This window comes from Melospiza melodia, chromosome 4 (genome assembly GCF_035770615.1).
Source record: "Melospiza melodia melodia isolate bMelMel2 chromosome 4, bMelMel2.pri, whole genome shotgun sequence".
Classification (NCBI taxonomy): Eukaryota; Metazoa; Chordata; class Aves; order Passeriformes; family Passerellidae; genus Melospiza; species Melospiza melodia.
In genome coordinates, this window is record NC_086197.1 from 73806048 (window position 1) to 73826019 (window position 19972).

At 40.7% G+C, this 19972-nt stretch overlaps 1 protein-coding gene across 2 annotated transcripts; it reads left to right on the forward strand.

The window, feature by feature from the left end:
* The first annotated feature begins 790 nt into the window (after positions 1 to 790).
* On the forward strand, positions 791 to 17082 carry SLC38A2 (solute carrier family 38 member 2). Of its 2 annotated transcripts, XM_063155169.1 has the most exons (16): positions 791 to 1045; positions 1743 to 1927; positions 2197 to 2278; positions 2405 to 2520; positions 5337 to 5410; positions 5506 to 5598; positions 5794 to 5875; positions 8812 to 8894; positions 9860 to 9918; positions 10056 to 10205; positions 10926 to 11005; positions 11108 to 11208; positions 11595 to 11719; positions 12309 to 12453; positions 12575 to 12672; positions 13459 to 17082. In XM_063155169.1, exons 2-16 carry the CDS (start codon positions 1809 to 1811, stop codon positions 13555 to 13557), a joined length of 1506 nt encoding a protein of 501 aa, XP_063011239.1. In that variant the 5' UTR covers positions 791 to 1045; positions 1743 to 1808; the 3' UTR covers positions 13558 to 17082. The 2 variants fall into 2 exon arrangements, with proteins under 2 accessions (XP_063011239.1, XP_063011240.1); XM_063155170.1 differs by lacking the exons at positions 791 to 1045; positions 1743 to 1927; positions 2197 to 2278 and adding an exon at positions 4524 to 4691.
* The last annotated feature ends 2890 nt before the right edge of the window (positions 17083 to 19972 follow it).

Consider the following 19972-nt stretch of genomic DNA (forward strand, 5'->3'; position numbering starts at 1 on the left):
GGGGAGGCTGATTTGCACCCCCCTGTCCCGCCAGAGACAGCAGCCAAGCGGGCCCCCCCCTACCCCTGTCAAGCCTCCTTCGGAGCCGTGTCCCTGCACCGTGCCTGTGGACAGTAAAACCCCGCCGTCCACTTCCACAGGGGGCCGAGCAGCAAAGCTCTCCAAATCTTCTGGAAAAGGAAGCAGGATGTTCTGTTTCCCCTTCTCTTCCCTGCATGGGGTTTATGGTGAATCACATCACTGGGGGGAGTCTGTCATTCCGGTTCACTTCCCGAAGGAAGCGTTCGGGCAGTCTGTCTGTCGGCTGCCCTCGGGCTCCGGGCTCGCACGTGCGCTGCTGCGGGTGTTAAAAATAGCGAGTGACGGCACCGGGCAGCTATGGTGCGTCCGCGCCGGGGGCAGCCGCGGGGTGGAAGAGGGAGGCAGATCCCGGGTGAACCGGTGGCCACCGAGTGCTGCAGTCACGCTGCGGATGCTGCACTGGGCCGGTGGAAGCGCCTCTCAGAGAGAGCGCGTCTGACAAGCACCGCAGCGTCCCGTCTAAAGCAGTGCCCCAATGTAAACACTGGAGAGCTGCTCGGCTCATGTGCCAGCGGCCGCGCTCCCGACCCCCGCCGGTGCCCGGCTCCCAGCCCTCGGACGCCCCTGCCCGCGGTGCCCCCCGCCCCGGCCCGGGCGGCGGCAGGGGGTCAGTCAGCAGGGCGGGGGGCGGCGCGGCAGAGGGCGGGCGGGCGGGCGGGCGGGCGCCGCGCCCCTGCCGTGACACGCCCACATTCCTGCCTGAAGAGCCGCGGCGCCCCGAGGGGGCCGTCAGAGCGGGAGGGACGCCGGAGCGATACAGACGCGAAATTTTCTTTCCTTTTGATACCTCTGACTTTTTTACGCGATTTTTTTTCTACCTTTATTTATCTAGGGGTTTGTTTTCGCTGACGTTTCATAGTTAAGGGCTCTTTTTTCCCTTGCGAGAAGTAGCAGCGCAGACAGGAGAATCTCGTTATTCCGAGGCTTCGGGAGAAACCCTCGCTTTCAAGCTCGTGCGTAGAAGGTACGGCAGGGGCTGGCTATTACCGGGCCGCCAGGAAGAACGGGGTGACTTTTCGGACGGAGCGCGGCTCGTCCTTCGCGCCTTTGTGCGGTGGCAGCGCCCCGGCTTGTCGCCAAGACCCTGCCGGGCTCCGCCGAGACGCGGGTAGGGATGCGCCGCCGCCGCATCCCGGAAAGGCGGCAAAGCCGCAGAGCGACTGCGGCGCGACGCGGTGCCGCGACCGGTTTGCGTTTTCCCGTTGGAAACGCCGGGTCGCGCGGTGTCGCCGGCGGGGGGGCGGGAGGTAAACACAGGGAGGGACAGCCGCGGGGCGGGAGGCTCCGGCAGCCGATGTGACAATCGCGCATCGGTGTTGCATCAGTCTGCTCTCCGCTATCGGGGCGGGGAGGCGGAGGGGGGGGGAGGAGGGGGAGTGCGGCGTGGCGGTGCCGCCGTCTCGGTGCCGCTGTCTCGGTGCGGTGCCGGTGCCGCTGTCTCGGTGCGGTGCCGGTGTCGCTGTTGGTGCCGGTGCCGGTGTTGGTGTTGGTGCCGGTGCGGGCCGCGCGCCCCCGCCCCGCGCGGGGCTCACCTTTGTCCGCGCGCCCCCCGCCCCGCGCGCCTGGTACTTTTCCACTCGGCGGCGGCGGCGGGCGGGGGCCGCGGGGCCACGTGACGGGCTCGCGCCCGCTGCGGCACTGACGTCGCCTCCCGCCCCCAGGCAGGCGCGGCGCGTCCCGCCCGCAAGGACAAAAGAGCGGCCCGGCCCCGACCCCCGCCCGCCAGCATGAGCAGCGCCGAGATGGGCAAGTTCAACATCTCGCCCGACGAGGACAGCAGCAGCTACAGCTCCAACAGCAACGACTTCAGCTACCCCTACCCCACCAAGCCGGCTGCCATGAAGAGGTGAGGGGGCTCCCGCGGCGGGCGGCGCCGGGCGGGGACCCGGCGGTGCCGAGCGTCCGCCGGCAAATCCGTACGGAAACACGGGAAGCGCAGCGGCCGGGGACGGGCGCGACGCTCCGCGCCCTTACACCGTCGCAGGTGGGGTGGTTCTTTCGGGGTCATTCCGTCGGTTTTTCCATTTCCCTTCGAAATGGATCGGAAATGCCGATCGGGAAGTGAATGCGTAAGGTTCCCGTAAGAGTCACTAATGATGTAACGTTGTTTTGCAGCCACTATGCAGATATTGATCCGGAAAACCAAAATTTCTTGCTCGATTCCAATCTTGGAAAGAAGAAATACGAAACTCAGTATGTAAGTACCCGGCAATGACGTTCCAAATAAACAAACAAACAAGCAAAAATGCACTGCCAATTTTATGTTTAATTCTGAGATGACTAATAACTCTCTATTAACTATTACCTATCCATCTTTCCTCAGCATCCGGGTACTACTTCCTTTGGAATGTCAGTATTTAATCTGAGCAATGCTATTGTGGGTAGTGGCATCCTTGGTCTTTCTTTTGCCATGGCTAACACTGGAATTGCTCTTTTTGTGTAAGTATCTTTTGATTCATCAAAATACCCCCATCTTTCTGGTGTGTAATTCATATTCATATTCAATGGAAAAATACATGGTGTAAGAATATGACCCCATAGAAAAACATCCAGTAATTTTCATAGGTGCAGAATTGCACTTTAGGCTTGTTTTGAATTTAAGGATTGTGATACATTCAGAAGAACCTGCAAAAATTAAACCGATTCATTGCAAGTTCTGCAACCCTCAAAAACATTTTACAGTGAATTTTACTTGACTTAGCTGTAGTTTCTCCATTAATAACTGATAGACTTCCCCCGAAACTTTTATTATCCAAGTTCCAATCAGGGATGTGGTCTCGCTTTCCTCAGCTGACATCACTGTGCCTACAGAGTTACAATGTACTTAACCAATAAAGAAGTCTGTTTTATTGCTGTGCTCTCACTCTCTTCAGGGGCATGGTTTCAGTTACACCTATAAAAATTTCTGTCTGCCTGCAAGGGAGGGGTGTGGAATAACCAGCCTGTCTTTATTGGCCTGTCTACACTGGCGAAAGCTTTGAGGTGTAGGGCAGAACTACAGAAATGTAATTGGAAATGACATGAGGATCCAGTTATGTGCTTTTAAATGTCTTGGGAAGTACATTTTTCATGTATTGGAGGCAGTTCAGCTCACACAACTTGTATTATCAGTGACTTGACTGCAAATGAGTATCCATGGGTATGTTTAAAGGAGCTTTGTGTTTTTATCCTGGAAATAGATCAATGTGCTGAATGTTCAAGAACATGTGAAGAGCAATGTTTAGTTCAAAATTTCCCTGACTCTGCTGCCAGATTTCCAGAAAGTAGGTCAGATTTACTTCCAGATGTTTCACAGTGTATGGGGTGGTGCTCAAGTTTCCTGAGGAAACTACCTATGTGTGAATTTCGGATTAAAGGATTTTGAACACATGGTGATTTGTTAATCTTTTACTAAGATTTTCACTTGCTTAGGTGATGCTAAACTGAACTAATGACTTAGCATGAGTCTAGAATAATTATTCGTGCTCTAAAGATGTTCTGCAGCACATGAAAGCTAATCAATATAATGCACATTAGAATGTCTCTGAGGAGAGGAAAAAAGAGCATTTAAGGTTAGCTATTTGAACAGACTTCAAGGGTCCTCTTTTCTGAGGAAAAAAATGTTTAAAACTGTCAATTCACCAATTGGATGCTGAGGCAATTTAGTTGCTTTTTATTTCCAGATGCTGCATTCAGATCTTGTTTGCATTAGTGCTGTTTCAAAGACAAACTAGCTTGTTACCTTTCAAAACTTGTAGATCGTACAGTTCTGAGGCAGGAAAGCAGTTGATCACAGATGATACTGAGGATTTATGATGACAGTGAGGGCATTACAGGCAGCCCTTAATAACTAGGTTACAGAATCAGATCCAGATGCAGTTGATTAGGGCAGTAAGCTCTTCGAAGACTGTGGAGGCACTTGTGTAAGTGCTGTGACTTGTCACTTGTGTCAGCACTAAATAAATGAATAGAATGGTCTGGAAGCCAGAAACAGAGAGCTTGAAGATGAGTTTGCTGACTGATCTTGTCTGCACTATAGGCAGCAATTCCATGTTAGGACTGAGAGGCCCAGGGTCTGTGCTGTTTTAAAGTAGTATAACCCTGGCACATCTCTGCTGAGATGTTTCTACATGATGGCTGAGTCAAATCCTAGTTAATCTCTACCTGTCAGAAATAGAGAGGTTTATTTGTGTGCATGTGTTAGTGTTAGTGAATTGGCGCAGTAACGTAAGTTTCCTACGCAGATCTGTGAAGCTTCTCAGATCTTTTTGTTTCCAGTTCTTTGTGCTGCATTTACTAACTTTACCGACATTAAAAATGACACAAAAGGAAATGTATTCTGGGAAGCAAAGTTTGCCCTTTTTAAGCCATTTTTGATATGCTGATTCTCAGGTTTCCTATTGGTATAAGAAAGACCAGGGTTTTTTATTTAATGCCTTGTAATTTTCCACTGTGTTCTCCAGCAGCCGAGAAGTCCCCCCTAGCGTGCCACTCCAGGAAGTGCATTTGTTGTGGGAGAGATTTGTTGTTGAGAGACCCGAATTTTAGGTGATGCAAATGTGCTTCTGGAAATAATATGCATTGCCTGTAAAAGCTGTGGGGAAGATAAACAAGCCACTAGCGATTCCCATGTAAGCACATCTGAAGAGTTAATTTTTGAGGAAAGAATTTTTTTAAATGGCAATAGATGTGTATTTTCATTTGAAAACACAGCTGTCAATGAGTCTGAATTTTCAGTCGATTCTTTAAGGCTTTTGCAGTTTCATCCTTACGTAAAAGAAGAGCATAACACAGGTTTAAGCTGAAAAGCTGATTTTTTTTTTAAGACCAAGAGATAATCTTCACTTCAACTGTAGTTAGCCTCAGTGTTGAACAGGGGCAGGAAGACGGGGAAAATACAGTTTCTTACAAGGATGCAAACCTTCCCCTCCACCTGCACGCATTCCCATTGATACTTTGCTAAGTTTTTTATTACCAAATATAGCCAAGTACAATAGCCTGACTCTTGGTGGTGGTTATGCTACTTTAGACTGAATAGAATCGTTGTTCAAGCCTACAGTAGAATTTCTTTATATGCTTCTGAAATGCAATTTAGTATAAAATCCTTTCTATACACGGCATTAATTGGGTTTTCAGAACACTTTTAGCTGACCTTAGAATCCTTCCCCATATAATATCCTAATATGGGTAATGTTTATATTTGATACATTTTTATTTAATAAGGTTACAATAAGTCTTTATGGTTATTACAGATTTGTGTGTTTTTCTCTCCCCAGGATTCTCCTGCTGTTTGTCTCAATATTTTCTTTGTATTCAGTGCATCTTCTTTTGAAGACTGCCAATGAAGGAGGTATGGCAAATTACTCTTACAAATACGTAGTATTTGTTTCTTATGGTATTTTCTTGAAATACACCCCTCCAATGGGATATCATACTTTCTTTTAGGATCTTTATTATATGAACAGTTGGGAATGAAGGCTTTTGGTATGGCTGGAAAACTTGCTGCTTCTGGATCAATTACAATGCAGAACATTGGAGGTGAGGACAAGATCTTAAAATGTCTGTACTGTCAATAGTGATTGTTCCCTGCTTATTCTTGGAGACTAATTTGTCACACAACATGTGTTCATTAACTACTTGTGTTCAAGTGAAGTTATGAAACATGTTATGTGATTCTTGCATCGTGTGGCATATTCTATATTTGTAATGATCTATGATGTTATTCACCTACAGCTATGTCAAGCTACCTCTTCATAGTGAAATATGAGTTACCATTGGTCATCAAGACATTTATGAACATCGAAGAGACCACAGGGTAGGTGTTAGAACTCCTCATCAGAGAAACTATTAGGAGAAACAAATACGGAGACTGTATATACTTTTATATGAAGACCACGTTCGGTACACCATAGGGTAGCTTCTTATTCAGACAGATACAGTAAGTTTTCCCTTCCCCTGAGTGCTTCACTTCATTTAGATCCAGCCTGACCTGGGGAAAGGGTAGAAAAATACAGGTATTGCATCATATTGCAGGAAGCTGTTCTGTAAAGAACATCAGGTAAGTGTTAATGTATGTACCAGTCAGTACATACACTTGATGAGGAAAGATAAATGTGATTGTGGTTGGTTTTTTTTTTGTTTTGTTTTGTTGGGTTTTTTTAATTTATTTTCTTAATGCATTCAAAATTGTTTGGTCTGATTAATTTAGTTTTCTAGTATCAATACTGTGGCAAGTGATTAAATGTAAGACTAAGGTGCAGTTATGGAAGGAATGTCTTAGGGAACAGTTCTCAAAAAGATTCAGAGACTAAATATTGACCTAAACCAGAGTTTATGTACCTACGACTAGAGTGGTAGATGCCTTGCCATCTAGCCCTGGAGACACCTTGACTCCAGAGTGGCTTTCCTGCTTGGCTTTAAAAAGAGGATTCATTTTATCTAACCCTATTTTGAGTTCACCATTACAATGGTCCTAGTACAATCAGGGGAGAAGGGTGATCCTCTGTAGTGATCAGTTTGGCGCACCTGACTTAAGACACCTTTTGTGTGTCTCCAAAGAACAGGTGATCATATCACTCTGTATTGAGAGGGTGTGTAAAAACAAGATGCCTGAGTTCAGATGGATAGAGTTAAGTGCTATAAATCTCACTCTTCAGAGTTGTACTTCTGTGCCTTGTCCTGAAGTGTCCCAGTCTTGAGAGGGCTGAGCAGCTCAAGACTCCAACTTACACCTAAGCCTGAGTTCAGAAGGTAGGCATTTTTCTGCCGTGTTCCCCAAGGGGTTCAAGCCATTTGGTGGTGTTCATTCAGCTTGCTGATAAATACTGTCATAATAACAGTGCTAGCCATATTTTTTTTCCTTTCTTTTAATTTTTTTTTAAATGTACTCAAATACTGCACCTACCCTGTTTACTTAGTAGTGTTATGTTTACAAATTCTTTGCTGGGAAGTTTAATTTCTCTCCTTTGGCTGAATTCAAGTCCATATTTTTCAATTCTTTATAGAGCCCCTGAAGTAGCCAGTATTTAGAAGGGGGCTCGGAGGCAAATATTTTTTAACTGTCCCATCTTCAGTAAAGAATTCAAAACTGGTTGCAATTCAAGAGGGAAAGTTAAAGTCTGTGAATCTCTCTGGATACAGCTGCTGCTCTGCAAATCTGGCAGAGAAAATTAAGAAATTGACATCTCTGTCTTAAATGCTTTCTTGTTGGCTGGCACTAGGTACACTGATTTAAAGTAAATATTTTCTCAGTGCTCTGGCAATCGTGAACCCCATTTAACTGACTCTCTCCATGCATTGCTTAGGGGAGTCTGGGTGGCTACCATTGGCATGGATTCCACTCTGGCAGCCTGGGGCCCGAAATGTAAGCACTTACCTGTTTGAGTGTCCCAAAATAATGTTTGCTGTAAAAAAAACTTCTGGACTTCTGAGACAATATTGTAAATACTAGCTCCATTATTAAAATTTGTTTAGCAACTTCTAAAGTACTTGGCTATATTTTAAAACTGCACAATCCCATTCTTTACTCTTCAGGACGGAAAAACTTTGAAGTCCTTGATCTGAAAGTCCTGATGGCCTCTCTATGGTATGCACAATAGCAGTGCATGTTCTTGTGATTGTATCAACTGCAAGAAATTTCTTTGTTGTGATTTCTTTTAAATTTGCCAAAAGTCTACTATGTTTAAAAAAAAGACAACAAAAGGTGTATGGTGTCAATGTCCTATACATCTGAAGTTTTTAAAATAATACTCCTTTTTTACATCTAGTTATCCCAGGTAACCATCTGAGGAAAGAGATGACTACATCATTTTTGCATTTATTATGTAAATCCAGAGCAAGTCTGTTAATTATTCCATATTTCCATTACCATATAAAAGGCTATAATTCAGCAACTGAGTTTGCATATACGAATTTCAAATTAAATTTTTTACCTAAATAGCATACAGTACATTTTAAAATAAATACTGTTAAATTATATCATAATAGGATGTAAAGTGTTAATACTTGGGAATAAATGTGTAACTTAGTGTTACTTTAATTGCTTAAAGCATATAAGATGGTCCTGTAGGACTTCGTTTTTATGTGTTTCAAAAAAGATGTTAATCTTCTAATGCTCAAAAATGTTTTGTGAAAAACATTTTTCTGCTTCTTACAGAAAAAATGGCAGAAATGTTCTGAAGGAAAAAGCCCCTGAAGTTCTTACCATGTTTTCCCTACTGAAAGGGACGAAATGTGCCTCCAAGAGACTCCCAGTGCTTGTTGGAGTTTTCTCAGCCAGTGGGCTTGAGCTATTGCCTTACCTTCAGCCCTCACCTGTTTTTCTTTAATTCCCACAGGGCACCCAACAGAATTTTATTTCCATTAAAAATGGAAACCCTGCTGGGGCCCTGCAGTATTCTAACACATCTGGAGAGTTGGGAACCAGCACTTAAGAAAATTACATTTTTTCTGTGATTGATCCCACTTGACTTTTTTCTAACCAATCATTTACTTTTCTGTCTTCTGATTTCCAGATGTTATAATTTTTATAAAAGGACACTAAAGGAAAGGCACAATGCAGGTTTGGGGTGAGATAAGAAGCTATTGTAGGGTGTTAGGTCCATATAGGAAATGAAATGCTGTCATTTGTGACATCAGGTAGTGCATTTTTTTAAGGAGCCATATGTTGTAGAAAATAAGAGAGAAGACTAAACTGCAAATGCATTTTTTTAAATACTTGATTACTTACAAATATTACCTTCTTTTCTACAGAGAATGGTATCTCAATGGTGACTATTTAGTGCTGCTGGTGTCTGTCATTCTCATTCTTCCCCTGTCCCTGCTGAAAAATCTAGGTAAGTAGTAGAGAGCATTTAAAATAAAAACCCATTGGAAGAACTGTGGTGAAATGTGTTGATGCAATGTTTGAGTCTTGAAATGTTGTGTGAATTAATAGCTGTCTCCAAACTTGTGACTTGGGACTAATTAGCATTTAGGTAATTGCTGTCAATCTCCTTGAAGAAAGGAAAAAAAAACCAAGACAAGTATACTAAATTACAGATGTGTTTGTGGAAGATGAAAAGACAGCAGATAGGATGGCTTCAGAACGAAGCTCAACAGTAACTTTATTTCTGTTCTTACCACAAAACTTGACCTATTTTGGGCAACGGTCAAATAGTACAATATTGTTACCAGCTATCCTGTAACAGCCTTCAAAGAGTAGGGCTGCTAACTCTGGGCAGCATCTTCTCATTTTAGATCCTGAGGAGTAACAGAATGTTCATGCCAGATGCTTTATCTGAAATAGCTGTAGTTCAGTGATATATGTGAATAATTCAGATAACAGGCTGTTTATTCAGAGAATCCTGTAGTGGTACTTCAGTAACTGAGAGTCTCAATGTGAATCACTCGCTCAAATTACTATTTTCTAGAAGTAAATCAGTAAAAACAGAAGGAAAAAGGCTAAGTTATCCGATTGTGTATGCTGTTAAAATTAATCCTATATCATTCTTAGTGTACAATAAACAATTCATATGGTTGCTGCTGTGAGATTTTTTAGTTTGTTTCCTTTTCTTGTAAGTTAAAAAGTTTAACATTACAGACTCACTGTATGTACAGACCCTAATATGTCTTTCAGAACCTTCAGATCTGGGTTGGGATTAGCAGAAACTCAATGAATAATTAATTTGTTCTGTGTAATGCTAAGGAAATGACAATCTAAAGAGATCACTTGACAGAATATATTTTGCCATTCTGTTTTGACTTGAATGATGTTTCTGTTAATTATATCTTAGATTTTTTTTGTCTTTCTTGATCACAGGGTATTTGGGCTATACCAGTGGATTTTCCTTGCTTTGCATGGTCTTCTTTCTGATTGTTGTAAGTATAATCTTGTAAACTTGTTGTAAACTTTACAGTGCTTGTAAAACTGCATTTCAAAGCGAAATTAAGCAGTTTCTAAAAATTTTCACATCTTGCATTAGTCAAAAGTAATAAATACGTGGCTTTATTTCTAGGTCATTTGGAAGATGTTTCAGATTCCTTGTCCTGCAGACAGTGTCATCATGAATGTGACATTACTTAATGCAACAGTGGCACCTTTGGTAGCTGAAAATATAACAAGTGAGGATATGTGCAAGCCAAAATATTTCATCTTCAATTCACAGGTAACTGACCGAAAAAATCAGATACTCTGTGGAGAATAACTGAGAACAAGTATGCAGTAAATAAATAATTTTTCTTTCAAGCAGTTGTCCAGTTTTAAAATCGGGATGTGTTAAGACTTTCTGTTCCAGTAGAATTGGACACTGTTTACCTCATGGAGACTGGGGTTTTCCACATGCCCAATACACAGAAATTAGAGGAGCTTGAAGTGCCTGTTCAAGTGGCAAAAAACACATCTCTCACTCTTTAGCACAGCATTTCTCAAGCTTTCTCAAAAAAGTTAATGAAGCATTTTAATAAGTAGATTGCAGAAAAAAATGAAGAAAATTGTAGAAGTGTGCAAATAGGATGTTTGACTTGTTCCCAGTCACAAATTCTTGACTCATGAATGCTCCCAATTACAGTGATGAATCTCCATGTGTAATACACAATAGCAAGTTCAAGATCTAATCACTTTTAAGCCTGTGAGTTGCTGAAAATAATTTTGAATGCAAATACATTCACCTCACCGTGGAATTCAGTGAAATTTGAGACTATTTGGTACCTCTTGATCTGGGTTTAAGAAAATATGAACTTGTTTAAACTATTTCTGCAGTTTCCATTGTAAAGAATAGCTGGTCTTTATTACCAAATAAGGCCAAAACTGAAGAATCTCCTGATGATTTTGTAAAGTAAATTTCTAATGTCTGTTGAGATACTTAAGAAACTTTTTTTTTTTTCAGACTGTTTATGCTGTCCCAATCCTAACATTTTCCTTTGTCTGTCATCCTGCAATTCTTCCTATTTATGAAGAACTGAAAGGGTAAGTGTTAGATATAGATTTGTAATTTCACTAAACAAACAAATAGAGTACGAAACAAATAGAGTATGTTCTCACCACTAACAATGTTACTTTTTCTTACAGCCGAAGCCGTAAAAGAATGATGAATGTGTCCTATGTATCTTTTTTTGCCATGTTCCTCATGTATCTGTTGGCTGCTCTCTTTGGATACTTGACATTTTATGGTAAATATTGTCTCTCTGCTTTCTTTGAATGACTTATGTTCTGCAAAATCAGAGTGTTATTTTAAAAATAGAACAAGCAAGCATTTACTATGCAGTCTAAATATACACTGTTACTTGGGCTTTTTTTTTAGTACTTCTGTAAGTGCACACCCTAAAGGAGATCAGTAATAGAATTAGGCCCAAGACATAGGATTAAAATTGGATTAAGCCAGATTCTATGCCTCCAAGTCATTCCTGTGTAAAATGGATCCATCCTTACAGGAGCTCTTGAGGCTTTCAGTTCATACCGATTATGTAACTGTAAAATTTGCGTGGAATCTGGAGCAGAAACACATGTTTAAGAAGTATGTCAACAAAACCTAACTAAAATACTGTTTTCTTTATAGGAAAAGTTGAACCAGAGCTGCTTCACACCTACTCTGCTTATCTGGGTGCTGATGTTCTCCTTCTTATTGTGCGTCTTGCTGTACTTATGGCTGTCACCCTCACTGTACCTGTAGTTATTTTCCCTGTAAGTAATTATTTTTTAAACAACTATACTGCTGCAGTCATTTAGTGATTTGGCAACTCCTGTTTATTAATTGAAAAACTGAAGAGTTTTTCTCTTAACTGAAAAAAGAAATTTATTCTGCTAAACTTGATAAATTTTAGCTATACTGTTAATTCAATAAATATGTAACATTTACTAAGCAGTAATACAAATATATTCAGTTATACAGTTTTCCTGGTATGATTATATTGGAGAAATGAAACAGATTGCCCCTCTGTAAAAAAGCTTACACTGTTGTATAATTAGTTGACAGAAGCCAGCATGTTTTTGTACATACCTTGTGGTGGCAATCTGGCCATTTATGTGTATATTGTTGAGCAGCGTCCCTAGATGGCACAAAATTTCCTGGAATTTTTGTTCAAACCAGATACTTTTCCTTGGTTTTTTTTTTCTCCATATTACTTTTGTCTTTCACCTTCTATTAAAATCTGAAGCATTCAGGAAAGTTATGTTAAAATACTTTCAGAAGGGAGGTCTAATTCAGGTGCCAAATCGCTGTCTTCCAAAATGAAGACTAAACTGTCTCTTTTTTTCCCCCTGTCTTCCAAAGATCCGCAGTTCCATTACCCAGCTGCTGTGGGCAGGGAAGGAGTTCAGCTGGTGGCGTCACTGTTCCATTACCATTTCTCTCCTGGCATTTACCAACCTGCTCGTTATCTTTGTCCCTACTATTCGAGACATCTTTGGATTCATTGGTAAGCATTTTCTTATCACATCAAGCAGTCTTTTGCATTTCAGAAAAAGCAGTTCCAGTCTAATTAGAGTATATTTTTACCTGTTTATGAGTATTTATTTCCATGCTTTTCCATGCTACAGGTGCTTCTGCGGCTGCCATGCTGATCTTTATACTTCCTTCTGCCTTCTATATCAAATTAGTGAAGAAGGAACCAATGAAGTCAGTGCAAAAGATTGGGGTATGTATAGACAAATATGTAACTACTATAGACAACTATGTAACTAAGAATTTGCTTACTAATTCAAAACAAAAAAATTAAGTATCTTCATGATTTATGAATTTTGAACTCCTGTTGAAGGTAGTCAGTGAATTAGCATTTAATGTTATCTTGTGTAGTTGCAAGGAGCTGCGGGAACTCAAAACCAAGGAACTGGCCATCACAAGACTCAGTTCACTTCAGTGACTTCTCTCAGCCCCTGGCCCCAAATCTCAACAGTAGCTGGGTCATTCTGTTGCTGCTAAGAGACAGATTTCAACAGAATACCCTAAGAACTGTATTTAAAGAACCTTAACATTCTTCAAATATTCTTTTAAGACTTATTTACATAGTTTTCTGCATAAAAGCTCATATCTGCCAGTTGTTTGGGTTATCTTGATTGTTCTTGGTGCTCTTACTAATCATAGACATAGTGACTCATAATGCAGTCAGATATACTGAGACAGTCAAGTTAGCACAGTGGCATAGCCTGACTGGTTATCAGCAGCTACATTCACTTCCCTTAGCTGAGGGTGAGGTCTGCTATATTGAAAATAAATGTACTTTCTGATTTGAGAAAGGACCCCAAATATGAGAAAGACACTTAGCTCCTTGTCATTGACTTGATCTCTTGTCTCTTTTACTTTGTGCTCTGTGAGCAATGGCATTTGTGCTAGTTCATGGGCATGAATTTATAGGGGAATGTTGTGTTTTACCAACAGTATCATAGCAGAATCTGAAATACTTCTTTTATGTTTTCTTTTTCAGGCTTCATTCTTCTTTCTAAGTGGTATACTTGTGATGACTGGGTGTATGACACTGATTATTCTAGACTGGATCCAGAATGTTAAATCTGATGGCCATTAACTGCCCTGATTTAATCTCTGTAATACACCACTTCAAATGCCAGTGTTCACTCAGAAACCTACTGGGAATGAAAACGAGCTATTCAGCTTCCTTTAAAAGGCAGATTCTTTGTTGATGGTTCTTCTGATTGTAGAATATCTGAACTGTGTCTTTAAGAAACTATTCTGCATGATGGAAGTGGATATTGACATCAAACCACGTGAGTGTCTGGCTGAAGGAAGTGACAACTTTATTCCATTCCAGAGAATGGACAGAACTCTCTGTAGACTTTTATCAAGCCATGTTTGGCTTTCGTCATTGTTACTTGGATATTTTGTTATTTTACTTGAATGTGCCTAATGGAACCATTTGATGTGAGAAAGAACTCTTTAATTTACAGCAAAGTGTTTAAATAACCAATGAGAGAGCAAGAGAAAGAGAGAAACACTATTATTTTTTGTACCAAAAATTCTTATGGACCTCAAAAGCACTATTTTGACTTTAAGAAACATTTTTCTAAAAAGAATGAAAAAATAACATAGAAGAGCTTGGAAAAATATTTAATTAGTGTCCTAAATTAAACTTAGTTTGACTTTCTTGATCTCTTAACTCATGTCACCAGTGACAGGACCCAAGGAAAGGGCATGAAGCTGAGTCAGGGAAGTTTAGGTTGGATATCAGGAAAAGGGTTTTTTACCCAGAGGGTGGTTGGGCACTGGAACAGGTTCCCCAGGAAAGTGGTCACAGCACCAGCCTGACAGAATGCAAGAAGTGTTTGGACAACTCTCAGGCACATGGTGTGATTCTTGGGGTGTCCTTTGCAGAGCCAGGAGTTGCACATGGTGATTCTGATGGGTCCTTTCCCTCAATATACTTTGTGATTCTGTAGAGGCATAATTAAAAGAAATTTTATTTTTAAAATGCTTCTAATGACCAAAACAGAAAATAAGCCAATTCAGGTCAAAGTTTTCGGATACTAAATGCTTCCTGTGAAGCTCCCTTAGAGAAAATAATCCTGAAAATCATTTCAGACTTACATAAGTAACTAGAGTTACCAAAAATGGTGTGGAAATGCAAATTTTAAAACTTCAAAAAAACCCACCCTTTATAAAAGGGTACATTTGAGAAAAGCGTAGGTAATCTAAAATTGAAAAGATGGCATTAACATTTCCCTTCTTGAGGTACTCAGTAGTGCAATTGAGTAAAACAGGGTCTGGGGTTTTTGCTTTTTGGGTTTTGTTTTCCTGTTATAGGTAGAAACTGAATGGCACTGGAGCATATGATGCCATTAATACAAAATTTCCTCCTCAAGTTCCTTTTATTATTAAGGTCCATTGTCAGTTGTAACAATGTTTGTTGGGATTTTTTTCTATCCAATCTATCTTGAAACACTCTGTAGGAAAACAAAAAAGTCCTAATGTAGTCTTCTAGTTGTATAATATTTAAAAACTGTACAGTATTTCTCAAATTCCTCATCCATTATTGGATTTTGAATTACTTGATTATTCTGTTTCTGAGTCAAATTCACAAAATAACTGCACCAATATTTCATGCTTGGTACAAACTCTCTTCACATACACAACTGGGATTCCTCTTCCAATTTATACTGTGTAGTAGTATTAAAGATAACCTCATAGACTGGATAGTCATCTCATACTTGTTTGCTTCAGAAATAGACATGTTTCTAGTGAGCCCTATCTGATGAAGCAGGTGCTGTATGGTTGTGATGAGCTATTTTGTTTCTAGTGCATGTTTGCTCTTTCATTCTTGTCCCAGGTTGAAGAGAGGTAGCGTTTGTATAACAGTGTACTTGGCTTATAAGAGGTTCTCAAACAGCAATATTGGGTACAAAAGCCTAGATAGAGATTATTAATGAAATAGTCATGGCAATGTGGTCAACTGTCTTCATCTGACACGATGCTTTAAAAATCTCATTTATGAAGTCCCACTCAGTAATCGTGTCAGGGAGACCAAGTAAAGGCCTGTAATCCATTGATTAAACAGTGCCTGAGACTTTTTTGCTCTTGTAGAATTAATCAGAAATAAATCTAAACAATAGTCACCATTTGGCAGATAATGTCAAGCTCTGCCCAGCCATTTAAAATCTATGGAAAAACAACTGCAGGTATTTTGTATTGATACTTCTGCATGACTGTAAGTACTGGTCACTAAGACTATATTGTAAAACTGTAATGACAAGTTAGATTCCTCATGTGTTATTTGTATAATTAATTCAGTGGTACTCAACTGGCAATTAATGATCCTGGAGTCAGCACTGACTAATGCTCTGTAGGTACTTCTCTGCCTCAGGTACTGTACATCCATGGCTAACTATCCCATGTTACCTGATCTCCACAGAAGTGCTGAGCACGTGCCTCCTCAGTACTTTGGCAGCTTTTCTTCTTCCTCCACAAATGTGTAAAGGTGGAAGAGGATTAAAATGTTGTCTACCTTTGAGCAATTTGTAGCACATAAGGGATGAAATTCTTCCCTTTAAAAAGAGGAAAGAACATGAGAAATATCCTCCTTTCTCAGAGCAACCATAGAAGAGGAAGGAGTTGTTAGTAAGAAGTTACTACCAAGTCCTTCTTGGCAACCAGAAGGGAAGAAGATTATTGCGATGACACCTCATAGTGTATTGTACATGTCACTAATTCTCTGAATGTAGCAATTTCCAGATTATACATTATGTGTTACATAATTTGATGACTGACTCTTCACCTGCAACAGTTGAGTTCCACTTGGCTGGGTCGATTTCCAACATGTGATTTTTTTTTTAATTATTATTTTTTCCAAACCTGTCTGTTTAAAGTTACCTACATTGCAAACCACCTAAAAGAGCAGCTTCAGTATTAAACCACTGTTCTGTCACCTCAGTTAGACATTACTGTCTTCCATGATATTTCAGTCATAAATGTAACATGTTATTTATAAAGCATTAATCCATTAAAACTAAAACTATTTTTCAATATTTATGATAGTCTATGTACATAAATTGTATGTGTGTATATACTGTAAGTATAATGTATATAATGTAGGTTTGGAGTCCAGAATTTATGTATATATTCCTCTCTCATTACTGATTGTTACAGCATTTCAAGGAGTTGTCCATGTTGTACATCTGTGTAACAGCTGTCAAAGGAAAGAGCCTTTTTCAACAGTGTAATGCTTACAGAGATGAAAGGAGTGTGTTATGCCTAAGGTGTGTAAGAAAACACTAAGACTGTATTTATTACAAATGTATATGTTGCAATAAACACCGGAATCACTTGGGTCCATAGAAAGCATTGTTGAGGTTCATGTGTACTTTCTGTCTCTGAAGTTCACCATGGATGTTAGGGTTCCCTGAATGCAGCAGTTAGCCACCTCTGCGATCCAGCGCGCGTCCCTCCCGCGGTACATCCGTGTACATATGTAAATACCCACCCTCCTGGGAGAGGCCAGCAGCCTAGCTACCACTGCTGGCTAGACTGGTGGCCAGCAGCACAGTTTCAATGAAACATTGTATGTTTGTTTTAACTGAAATAAATAAACAAATAATCCTAAGCAAGGGCGTGATGTTTTTCTTGGGGGAGGCATTTGGAGGATTTTCTTTAGAGATGATGCTAAAAGTGTGCCTTTGATTTCATGTATATTTAACTTACTGAGCACTTTTCAGAAGAGATGGGGAGGAAAATGGTATGCAACTATATCCAAAACTTATGACACTACAAGGGTAAAGAGAGCAAGTCTGGGCATGAGAGATCAAATTCCACAAGGAACTTGCATTAAGTAATTTCTTTTGTGGAAAAGGCATAGCTGGAGACAAGACCCAATGTGTTAGATCTTGTGTAAGTGTAATAAATGACTGAGTCTTCCTAAATTCCTATGCCACTTTCCTTCATTTGAATCTCCAGGAGAAGAATAATTGCTTATGTAAAAAGTTACAAAACTGGTATGCCTGGTTTGCTTCCATTTTGGAAACTGGGTACAAACCAATGTAGCATATGTGTTCTTGGTTCTTCATACATCTGTATCATGTCATATGAATATCTGTCCCAAATATTCAGAATTGGTTGAGAGACACTAGAGTTGTAAATCAGTGTGTCATGTGTTCAGCAAAACACTACAAAAGGAATACTTAGGAAGGGTAGTTATATGCTCTGAAATTAGGAAGTCCTTAATTAAGGTTGCATTAATTATAAGATTGCATACCATGTTTTCCTGGAATCCTCACTTAGTAGCTGTTCATTATTTTATTTTTTTAAGATGCTTTCTGTGTGTGGACAGTGTTTATGTGTTTGCTCAAATTTCAAAGCCCATCCTGATGAGGGATGAATGCCTGCATTCCTTTCTAGTCCTCATTTTAGTGTCATGTTTGTGTAACTTGAATTACTCATTTTCACAGTGTTGCAGGCCTTTAAGAAGGTGTTAATCAGTATTCTGCTCTTGGGGATCATGGAGAGGAAGTACTGTGGGACCACCATGTGCTTGAGTCCACAATTTAATGTCTTCCACTTGCTTATTTTGTATTTCAGCATTTGGTTACATACATCTGAAGGATAACTTCAAACAGGTTTTGCATGATGATCATTCTTGGAACAAGAACCCTAAAAATCAAACTATCCATTAGGAAAGAGTGATCATGTCTGGAAGGGCCCCAGTCTCATAAGGTGTCTGCCCTCACACATGAACTTCATAGCAGTGCAGAAGCCCTTCCCCTAGAATGCTGCTTGACAAGCTGAACCATTAGGCTCACCTTTACAATCAGGCTGTTCCATCAACTTAAATAACATGAGAAGCAGTCTTTTCTACACCTTATTTCTCACAAGAATGGGAACATTGCTTATCTTGTGAGATGAATGAGATGGTGCAATGATTTTTTAAAAAGAAACTGAAATTACATTGGGATGGTGTCTAAAATCCCATGCTTCGAGCCTCTTTGCTTGCCACAAAGCCTTTGCTCCAAAGGATAGTTCAGTTGTCACTTCAAGTTTATTCACAATGCTGAGCTTTGTGAATGTCTCGGGGTCTGTCCAGGAGACAGATGGCAACTTTCTTGTAGTTCCTCTGAAATTTGCTTCCTTCTTCCACCCTGGCCTTGCCAAGTCTGTCGTGCCCTAAGGTCATGCCTAGCCGTCTAACCTCCAAGTGTTCATGCAGCAGCTGGATTGTATCAAGTCATGTCCTCAGGTTCCCTGTGGCTTAGCTCATATCCCTGCTTGCAGGGTATCACAGTTCCCATTCAGTCTGTGTGCCCAGGTTTCCTTTCTGGAGACACGGAACAGAGCATGGCCAGTGTATGCCCAAATTTCAGCTCCAGAAGAAACCAAGATACCATGAGGCAGCCTCCATTCCTTCAAGGAACGTTGACATACCATCCCATTTCCAGGGCAGATGTGCCCAGCAGCAGTTTCTTGGCCTTTCTACTTCCAATCTCTTAAGTGTGACAATCCAGACCTCACCTGCTTTCGCATGCATTTCCTTCTCTCTTCTTGCACAGCCGCTTTTGGCTGTCATAAGGGGACTCTTGCTCAGCTCTGTCACTTGCTTGCACCTTTGTCCCCGTTTGCCAGCTCCCCTTAAATATCACCTCTTGAAGTTCCTCTTGCAAGCCACCTTCTCATCCCACTGCCTTTCTGACTGTGTGCCTGCCCCAGCCCAGCACCAATCCATTCACATTTTCTTTACCCAGCCACAGCTGGCAATATAATCCTTTGATTTTCCTAGTCTCTGCCCACCTTGTCTCCTTATGGCCACCACTGTAACTATAAGCCTTATTTTCATATTCTCTGGCCACCCTACAGCTCTTCATCAGCCCAGACAGGGCCACTTCCACACTACATTTAGGCAACCCTTACACCCCCAGCCTTTGGCTGACCCCAAGCCCTGCTGTAGGGGACAGCAGGGGAAACTTTTCCAGCAAATATGAATTATTATTTTAACTACAGAAAAACATAGTCTTTTCCCTGATTTTATTCTCAAATGGGCTAAATAATTTAATCTGATAGTTTTTCCGCAGAGATGCAGAAAAGAACCATCCTGCTGCAGTCACTCATGACAGCAAATGTCAGGAGAATCACCTGAAGCTAGGCACCATTTGAAAAAACAGAAACATACTCCAGTAAGAGAACAGTCAGGTAATCTCAGTAGCATGTGGCATAACCAGCCATGTTTGAAAATATAATTTAAATTAGAAATCAGTGGTAATTTTTGTTTTCATTAATATTTACATATAGAAAAAAAAAAAAGTTTTCCAGTTGCAGATCATAAACTGATAGGTGGTAAATGTTGGACAGGTACTAGCAATAATGTAGAAACTCAGTATGGGTCCTTGAAGGGATATGTAGCTTATATAACTAGCTTTTTCATGTGCTTTAATAGTCTTCTTAACTTCATCTTCAAACAGCTCAGATTGCAGCAAAATTAAATGGAGCCAAATAAGGTGCTCTGGGTA

Coding starts and splice junctions, on each gene's coding strand:
- SLC38A2 (XM_063155169.1), top strand. CDS start 1,809: ATGAGCAGCGCCGAGATGGGCAAGTTCAACATCTCGCCCGACGAGGAC. Junction 5,599..5,793: donor TACAATGCAGAACATTGGAG/GTGAGGACAAGA, acceptor ATTCACCTACAG/CTATGTCAAGCTACCTCTTC. Junction 11,720..12,308: donor TACCTGTAGTTATTTTCCCT/GTAAGTAATTAT, acceptor TGTCTTCCAAAG/ATCCGCAGTTCCATTACCCA.